The sequence below is a fragment of the Dasypus novemcinctus genome, chromosome 10 (assembly GCF_030445035.2).
Source record: "Dasypus novemcinctus isolate mDasNov1 chromosome 10, mDasNov1.1.hap2, whole genome shotgun sequence".
Classification (NCBI taxonomy): domain Eukaryota; kingdom Metazoa; phylum Chordata; class Mammalia; order Cingulata; family Dasypodidae; genus Dasypus; species Dasypus novemcinctus.
Window position 1 is genome coordinate 97,150,070 of NC_080682.1, and position 10,374 is coordinate 97,160,443.

The window sequence follows — 10,374 nt, forward strand, 5'->3', positions numbered from 1 at the left end:
TCTTTTCCCTCCAGTACTGCATCTTTAACAATACATTGTGATCCCTCATCTCCTTCAAGTCATTTCTCCCTGATATGCCCAACATAATATCCAAGGTCAGACACCCACATGTGGCCGCGTTCCTAACTTTCTTTCCCCTCACAAGTGATGTTACAATTATAGGTATGGTCATGTCTATTAACTTTATCCTTAATAAAACACATGAGGTGTTCTTTATCAAAGGAAGTTTAAAGACAGATTTCTTATTGTTCCTAAACTTCCTCACAGTAAATAATTAATGCATTAGCCACAATTTTGCTAGTCCCTAACCTAGGGAGATGTGATGAGAGCCAAGACAATTGTCCTATGCAATCAGCTGGATAACCCATAGGTATTTTTTTCTCTGCTTACAATAAAAAGAGGTGAGCATTCTCCTCTCCACCACCATTGCCAGCACTGAGTCTCCTCCTTATTTCAACCCTTAGGTGTATATGTATAATCTTTCTAGGATCTGTATAACCCCTTTTATTCTTTTCTCTAAGGTTTTATGTCCAAGTTTTTGGACCTCCTTCCTCCTTAAAATGTAAACAAACAGGACAATAGCTGCTTCAGTTCTTTTGGCATTTTGGAGACTTAATCTGGAGCCTACTTCTGGCTATAACGTTTGTCATTTGGGGAGATAATAGAGAAGTGTCATTATCCAAGCAGATCAGAATGCTTAATTAGGTAAGTTGCAACATATATATTTCTCAAGATATGCCAGAGGAAATTTGAGGCTATGACTTTTTGCTCAAACACTGGAGAAATCCAGGGCAATTTTATTTTCCCCAAGTACCCACTTAAAAAACAAAAAAACAAAAAACAAAGAATGAAAAAAAAAACCCAAAAAACTAAACAAACAAACAAAATTTCATTGAATTTTACTCACTGATCTTCTGACCATTGCATGACAATACTTGCACTAGAGAACATTCCTGGAGATTAAACAACTGCAATCAGAATAACTCATCTCACTTTAATACACAATCATTATATCAAATACATGAAGTGAGTCTTTCAATCTGCCCATAATCCTGCAATACATTTTTTTTCTTGCAGTTACCTCAAAAATTATTTTATATGTTCTCTCAACCCAAACCTTTATCAACTCTTCCCCCACACTTAGACAATATCTTTGCTCCATATTTCACTGAAAGGAAATAAAGACAGAATATTCCTTTATAACATCAACCCATCTATTGACTCTGGACTTATTTATCCCTGCTGCTTCCCTGTTTCCTAATAAAAGTTAAATTTCTGTCTGACTGCTGTCAATAAGCATAACCTATTCAACAGCAAACCACATTGTAGCCTATTTCATTATTTCATCCCTTCTGATGGGTGAATAAACATCCATTTTATGCTTATATCACATTTTGTTTTTCTCTTTGACCATTAATGGATGTTTAGGTTATTTCTACCTTTTGCCTATTGTGACTAGTGCTACTATGATTTGTGTGTACCAATATTTGTTCTCTTGGCTTCAGGTCTAGGAGTAGAAGTGCTGGGTCATATGACAATTTTATTAATCTTTTCAGGAACTGCTGTACTATTTTCTACAGTTGCAGTGCCATATTATATCCCCACCAACAATATATAATGGATCCAATCACTACAAATCTTTGCTAACACTTCTAATTTTTGTTTTTTAGTCTTTGTAACCTTGTTGTTGATTTATAAGTTGGTAGCTCATTATGGTTTTGAATTGCATTTCCCCAATGCCTAATGATGACGAGCATTTTTCACGTGCTCATTGGTCATTTGTCTATCTTCTTCGTGAACACGTTTTTCTTTTGATGAAGCTTGTATATTGCCAGCTTTTCTTATTCTTTTGCTTTCAATGTCTCTATATGCATTTTATGACTACTCAGAATGGTATATGGTTACTATTTCAACTAGATTTTTTCACAGAGATGTCTGTATTCAAAGCAATGATTCATTACTTTGGATTTTATTTTATTTTGTGTTTTGAGTTCTATGACTATGTTCCTCTTTCTCTGTGCATTTTTCTAGATGAGTATTTTTATCAGTTCAAGTTTTCTTCTATTGATTAATTCTATTGTCTGATATTTATTAGTGGGTTCTCTAAAAGTTAAACATGCTAAAATCCAGTCACAGAACTTGAATTAATACTTCAGAAGTCATTCATGAAAAATTAGAATTCATTTGTATAAGTTAGTAAAGCTGAACCTTCCTGGCTTTTGTTTAGGACAACTCTTTAAATGGTTTTACAAAGAAGGGTTTTAAACTAGCATGAGTTCCAGAGTTGAGGCAAAATATCTTCATGAAAAAGACAAGTTTCATATGTTTCCTCAAAAGTTGAATATGGCATTGGAATTTAGTGAAAAGAAATTGAGATGAGAATTATGTTAAAGTAGATCCCCTACCATGTGAGCAAAGTTAGGGTAGAGATTATATGTTACAGAAAGATGGTTAATGTTTATTTTAAACAATTATTTTTGACAGTTAGCTTTCTTATTCAAAGCCCAAACTACCTTTCATATCTGTAAGTGTATAATAAAAATATATTATATGTGGATACTAATTGCTGCACTGATGGACCTGCAGCCTGTAGAAATATAAGAAAAGCCAAAAGCAAGTGTTTGAAGACAGATACACAATGACTGCTAGGATAATGTGAACAGTAGTTGCCATAATCTTCAGAAATCTTGGAAGGGCCCTGAAGCTTTTCAGAGATTTGTGGACTTTGGCTTGAATTATTTTTTGATATTATGCAGGTGTGTAGTACTATGGCTTGATGGTACTAGAATATAAGTATATCTTAACTCAATATTCCCCTGGCTCCTGATTCTTCTGTTTATTCCTCAAACACAAATTTATAATAAGACACTTTTATCTACTAAGAATTATCTCTTGTGAAGTTTATTTGTTAATTTACTCAAATGCATGTTTTAAATATCAATTAATTTCCATATACTATGAAATATGCCTTCAAGTACATTGTCTTATGAAAACTTTGCTCATCTGATTATTAATATTATGCAGAGAGATAAAAAAATGAAAGATCAAATAATAGACTAAAGGAGGAAGAGACAACAGAAATAGAGTAAGAATAAACAAAATGTTCTTATTGCAAGTACAGATTCAGCATTGAATAATGTTTTATAAGTGTCTGATCAGAGGGTTGATATATACATAAATCTCATTTCCTGACATATTAGCATTGATCTGTGCAAAGCATCTTTATTTATTTATATGTTTGTTTATTTATTTATTTATATTGCCCCAATCCCTTCTCTTTCTCTGTAGGTAGAGAAGCAATGTTAGGTTGTCTGAGTCATTACGGGTTTATGCATTTTGTCCCTTTTCACTTTAAAAAGAATGTACTGGTTTTGAAAAGAAATGATGTAGAACACTGCAGCTAAGGCAACAATTGCAATGTGTTTAATATTTTAATGGTCACTTTTATCTATTTTTGCCAAATGAGTATTGCTGCTTTTTGTGGCTTTATTTCAACAGAAAAATGACATTGTGTTGTATATTTTATATCAGCACTCTGATGCTATGTATATATGTGTTTCATTGCTTATATTCTTGCCAATTAGAAAAGGAGCAGCCCTTATTCCTGACTAACAATTTCACACTTTGAAACTTGGGGAATTTACTGCAGAGTTAGTTATTAAAAAAAAAAAAAAAAAAAGAAAGAAAAGTCAAAAACAAAAACAAAAAAAACAACAACACATAGGGTTGGGATTGCAATTATTTTAACTGCGGTTTACATTGCACAATTGCTTTGTTACTCCCAGGCCCTTAGAGATTCTCCTTCATGTGCTTAGAGGCTCTGCTTGACTACATAATACATAAAACTCACAAACATACATATGAGTGCACGCAACATTCATAGGTATGTATATATATTCACTATGACATACAGCCCTTGTCACTAGAGTACTACTTAAAAGAGATGGTTTAGAATTTATCTCATTTTGCCATCACTGCTGAAAGGAAATCTGTCTTTTCTGTCACCCTTGAGAGGCAAGGAAAATTATATTACTTAGGGTACTTTGAATCTTCTCAAATGAATCACCTTAAAGTGTCTGGAATCAAAAGATGAAAATAATATAATATGAGGTGTTAAGTTAGATACTAATAAATGAATTAATGAATTATATTTACGCTTGCATTTATAATTATCAGTAACAACAAGGAAGGATTTCTTATATTTTTAACTTGATAAAGGAAGTAGTTTCTATAGCCTGATAGGTGGTTCATTTCATTTCTTCTGTAATAAGAACATGATGTTCCTCCTTTATTTTTATATACTAAACATCTAAGGATGTAAGGATGATTAAGATATTTGATCATTTGATACCACCTTAACTTGGAACCAATATATATAAAATTTCTACCTATATATTCTCTTTTTTTCAATTATGTCAGCCGTATTTGTATCGTATCTTATGAAATGGTTGCTCGTTTATATTATATTAAAATATCGATGAATGTTTCCACTTAATATTTGTTAATGTTTACCTGAAATTTATTAGATATGTTCTATAACCTGATAATCAGAAAGTTTTTAAAAAATACTTGATATTTTCTACTATCAGTTAGTCCCTTGATCATTTGGTTGTGGTATTTTCTTTATTTTGCATGAAATTATCTTATATATTATAGTTTTTGGCAGGAATAGCAATTTTGTTCCATTGGTAACTCTGCTAAGTTTTGATCAAGTATTCTATTGTTTTATCATGGAAGCATAATATGCTTTACAATTGAAAAGGAGGTTCAGTCACATAAAACTTTTCTTTGTTTTTCAAAACTTCTCTTAGTTTTTCTTTGTAGCTATTTTTCCATTTTTTGTTTTTTTTTACCCTGTAAAGATTTAAATATTTAATTATGATTAGGAGTTTTACATTTAACCATTTATTCACCTTAATGAAAGAAAAAGAATCAAGAAAATGAGTAATAGATTTGATGTGATTTCAATTTCTAAAAATAATGTCAAGTTCAGATAAGACTCATTTAGTATAGATCCATAGAACATGCTTATAAATTTATCAAGTTATCAGATTAAGGTAGAGAGAAGAATTAGAAAAATGGAAGATAATGATGGCAATGATAATATAACAATGGATTCTTTGTAATTTTAAAGTTAACTATTTAATAATTGAACACATCTATTATGAGACTTCAACAGCAATAATTTCCAAACTTTTCTGCTTCCTGGTTTCTCTGGCTTGGAGGTTTATCATCCACAGATCTCCATCCTCTTTTGTGCCTTATACCTGACTGCCATAATGGGAAGCAGCACTATAATGACAGTGATCAGGATGGAAAAATCGTTTCATGAACCCATGTATTTCTTCCTTTCCATGTTGGCTGCCAGTGATCTGGGCCTGTGTGTTACCACTTTACCTACCATTCTTAAGCTTTTCTGGTTCAATGTTCGTGATATAGACTTTGATGCATACCTTACCCAGATGTACTTAATTTACATCTTCTCCTTGATGGAGTCAGGTATCCTACTGTCTATGGCTTTTGACCACTATGTAGCCATCTCTAAACCTCTCAGATGCAATGCCATCCTCAACAATGCCTCCATTGTGAAAATTTTTGCTGTGTTTTTGTTACATATAATCATTGTTCTCATCCCAACTCCTGTTCTCATTAAGCGACTAAAATTTTGTGAGGCCAATGTGCTTTCCCATTCCTACTGTCTACACCTAGATGTTAATAAGCTCTCCTGCTCTGACCACCGTATTAATAGCTTATTAGGACTTGCTGTCATTGTCATCAAATTTGGGGTTGATGCCGTGCTCATCCTGCTCTCCTATGTAAAGATCCTAGCCACAGTGCTGGGCCTTGCCTCCTAGGAGAAATGAGTCAAGGCCCTCAACACATGTGTTTCCCACATCTGTGCTGTGTTGCTGGTCTATATCCCCCTGTTGGGCCAACATTCACCGCTTTGGGAAGCCTGCCCCACCTGTGGTTCAGGTCAGCATGGGCTCCATCTGCTTATTGGTGCCTCCTGTGCTCAACCCAGTTGTCTTCTGCATCAAAACCTGTGAGATATGCACCCAAGGTCTAGGGATTTTCAAGAACATCTCAAACAATAGATATTAATTAGGGTTTTATTTTTCCTGCACCTGCCTCCATTGCAAAATACATCTACTATGCAACAAAACAAGAGATATTGAGGGCAAGAGAATGGATATGTATCTGTTAATTCTGCGGATGAGTCATTAAAAAAAAAACACACCAACAGAAGGATAAAAGAAAATGTGACCAAAACAGGATAACATCTAATCCTGTGTATTTTGTGCCATACAGTTAATAATTCAAATTCAATAGTCTAACTCTTCTTCTGTGAAACAGTTCAATTTCTAAACTAAGACAGGCACAATTTACCTAATTCTATTCTGATTCTGCGTCAACTATGTTTAAAACTGTTTTTGAAATTTTATTATGTTGAAACTTGCTTGTCGTATGCCCCTTTTCAGATTTAAAAAAATTTCCAGGAATCCGCAAGATCTTCAAATGCAGGAGAAACTTAATCATCCTATAAACTGAATGTTAGATAGAAGAACAATTATTCACCAAATATTTTTCAGCTCCTGCTGTCCACCAGGCACAATAAAAACACTGACAAAAAATCACATGCATAAAATGGGCAAAATCTCTGACTTGATTGATGCTATATTAAACTGAATTAGGAAAATATCTTAGAAAGGAGAGTTATCATTTTACATTGCCATTAACACACACATTTAAAAGTTCCAGTCACTTGCAGAGAAACACAGCTCTGGATTGGTTCAGGACTAATAAGTACCTCTGAGTTACTTTGTGGGAGAGACTAAATTGCACATAGTTCTTATTGTCAAGTCTCATATATGTGGAGTTCTTCCAGGCATCTTGAAGAGGATCAGGTCAACCAACCAACAAGTTATTACTCTTCCTATAATGGGAATATTACCATCCTTATTGATTAAAGACCTAATCTACATTATGCTCCCTGGTTGCAAGAATTAATAAACTCATGGCTAAAAAATGGGCTTTCCTGAATATGATAGAGAGTAAGAATAAACAAAGTTTTATTTTGCTAACTGCTTACTATGCAGCAGCACACTTTGCTAAATATATTAAATTTGTCATGTTTTGCAAATGTGGCCCCAAAATAGTGATAATTTGTTATACCCCATTTAGAGCGGAGGAAATTAAATCTCAGAGGAATATCAGTTACTAAGCATAGGACTAGGATTACATTGTTTGCCTCTACCATTCCAAATTATGTTCTTTTTTATAACCTTATTTCAACTTCCTAATAGACAAGGCAGCTAAAAATTATAGAAGCTTTATTATGAAAATCGTGTGCAGGCATATTTATCTTATTTAATCCTAAAAACAAACTCAATTATTTCTCCAGAGTTCAATGTTCTGAATAAATGAGAAAAAGTTAGTTAAATAACATGACCAAAGTCTCCTTGAAAAAAGAAGAAAATGAAAAAAAAAAAAAAAAGCTTAATCATAACCTCAGAAAATTAAATGGCATATTCTTTTTTTAAATTATTTTTTTATTTTTAAAGAAGTTTTAGATTACCTGCATGTTACATAAAAAATACACGGGACAGCAAGGCAAGGGCAGCACCAAGAAAACGCGCGTTCTGGACGGGGGTGGAAAGGGCTTAAGGGGCACTGCATCACGTCAGGTATTGTGAAAGCCCAGGCAAATGCGGTGCAGAGCGCTTTGCCTTTGAGTGGCTCAGAAACCAGAGTGTTCTGAGAGGCTGCGGTGGAGCCTCCATAAAGAAGGCACCCATGATTGGCAACTTCCACAAAGCACAAGGAATGACGACAGCAGCTGGAAGTCATGAGAGACAGCAGCGAGCAGAAGTGTGGCGAACGGGAATTCCCCTTCTGCTTCCAGAAGTGGAAGTGCTCATGGCTCTGGCAAATTTGCAAGGGATACCCCTGCAAGGTCTCTCTCCAAGGAAGATTCCACGCATTCCAGATCAAAGTCCAGGTCCAGATCTGAATCTAGGTCTAGATGCAGAATTTGATCTCGAAGGCATTACATAAGGTCATTGTCTAGGTCCTGCTCTCATAGACAGACTGTAGCAGGTTTTACAGTGAAGATTATCGCAGCCAGCATAGCCACAGTCATTCTCCCATGTCTACTCGCAGGCGTCATGTTGGAAATAGGGCAAATCTTGATCCCAACTGTTGTCTTGGAGTTTTGGGGTTGAGCTTGTACACCACTGAAAGAGATTTAAAAGAGGTGTTCTCTAAATATGGCCCCATTGCTGATTTGTCTATTGTATATGACTTGCAGTCTAGACATTCAAGAGGATTTGCCTTCGTATATTTTGAAAATGTAGATGATGCCACGAAAGCTAAAGAGTGTGCCAATGGAATGGAGCTTGATATCAGAGTTGACTTCTCTATAAGTAAAAGACAGCATACTCCAACACCAGAAATTTACATGGGGAGACCTACCGAGGGCAGCTCACGCTGTGGGGATTACTGTGACAGAGGAGATGATATAGACTATGATGATAGGGACTACCTTAGCAAATCATACAGAACAGGAGATGGAGGAGGTGGAGGATAGAGAGTTGCTCAAGACAGGGATCAGACATACAGGAGGTGGTCACTTTCTCCATACTAGGGTCAGGTGGATACAGATCACATTCCAGATCTCCATCCTACTCACCTCGCTGCTATTAGAGCATGAAATTGAAGACTTTCTGAAACCGGCCCTAGGGTTGGGATATTGTGTTTGTGGACAATATTTTTTATTGTCTCCTGTATAAAAAGTGAACAGTGCCTAGTGAAGTTAGGTGACTTTACCTAACTTTTATGAGATGACTACTTTTGGTGGAGTTGAAATGCTGTTTTCATTCTGCATTGTGTAGTTTGGTGATTTGTTCAAAGTTAAGTGTTCTTAGAAAAGTGTGTTTGGATGTTTTGGTTTTTTTTTACAGTCTAAATTTTGACTACTGAGAAATTTCTATTGTACAAACTTCATTTCAAAGGTTTTTCTACAGAATCCAGGGTATTCTGAAAATCAAAGCCTGTGTGTAAAGTGTTACCAAATGGCAAAAAGCAACAATAAACACTTTAATTAAAAAACCAAAAAACAAAACAAGATTCCCACATGCCCCACTCCCTCCACCTTCTGATGAACACATATTGAAAACATAGTGAAGCATTGCTACTAACCATGGACCACAACTTACATTATATTTTACACTCTGCCCCACATAATTTTGTTGATTATGGCAAAATATTTAATAGCCTGTATTTGTCATTACAATGTCAAGCAGGATAATTCCAGTGCCCTGAAAATGCCCCCATATTACACCTTATTCTTCCCTCTCCTTCCCCCAAGAACCTCAGGTGGCCACTACCCCTACACCAATGATAAAAGTTATTCCATTGCTAGAATAATAATAATTACTGTATAATAATAAAAAGTCTATTTTAGTCCATTGTTCATTCCCTAATCTTGAGGATTTGGGGATAGTCATGCACACATGAGCTTCTAATTGAGAGGGGCCTTAGATCACATTGGGCAGATGGATGGAGCTACCTTGCTTGCAGTTGTAGACACTGTGTTCCTTGGGATGGGTGTTGTCTATCATCATCTTGTTAATTTTCCTGGGTGAGTCCAATGAAGTGGAGAATAGGTGTTGCAACTCTGCTGAAATTCAGGGCTTTACTGGCATATGGACAAACCAAAGATTTAAATCTCTGGGACATGTATTTATCAAGTATAGTGCTAATTTTAGGCTCAAATAGTAGGGGCAGAAGAGCCATGTGTAGCTCTGTTACACTGGGAAGCATAAATTCGAATGTAAGCCCCACTGACAGGGTGCCAAATTCTTGAGCTATCTGCCTTGTTTATAGGGTCTGGATATCTCTAGAGCCCTCAGGAGTCCCACTATTTGAGGCATTATTTACTGTGGCAGTCATTGAGATCCTGTTAAGACATAAATAAGCACATCCAACTCACTTTGAAATTTCTTACCCATAAAAATGCATTTGTATTTACCAATTCCCCCTTTTGGTCAAGGTCTGAATCCAGATGCATTGCTAGTTGCTGCTTGGTAATAATCCCTCACTGTCAGAGAGGCTCACCCCTGGGAGTCATGTCCTATGCTGGGGAGCAGGGAGGTAGTGTGTTTATATGCTGTGTTTGGCTTAGAGAGAGTCCACATTTGAGTAACAAGGAAGCTTTCCAGAGAGGTAACTCTCAGGCAATATGTAATACTAGGTTAAGTATTGATTTCACAAGAAAAGGTTCATAAGTACAGTCATCGATATCAAGGGTCTGGTGTAATGGTCTCTCTTCCTTCATCAGGCAATGCCCTTGCACTCAGGGGATTCTTGCTG

At 35.6% G+C, this 10,374-nt stretch overlaps 1 protein-coding gene and 1 pseudogene across 1 annotated transcript; both read left to right on the plus strand.

Moving 5' to 3' along the window:
* The first annotated feature begins 5,279 nt into the window (after window positions 1-5,279).
* Window positions 5,280-5,855, plus strand: LOC101442312 (olfactory receptor 51H1-like). The gene has a single exon (XM_004475355.1). The coding sequence runs from the start codon at window positions 5,280-5,282 to the stop codon at window positions 5,853-5,855; it is 576 nt and encodes a 191-aa protein (XP_004475412.1).
* Window positions 5,856-7,849: 1,994 nt separating this feature from the next.
* Window positions 7,850-8,706, plus strand: LOC101441877 (transformer-2 protein homolog beta pseudogene; annotated as a pseudogene).
* The last annotated feature ends 1,668 nt before the right edge of the window (window positions 8,707-10,374 follow it).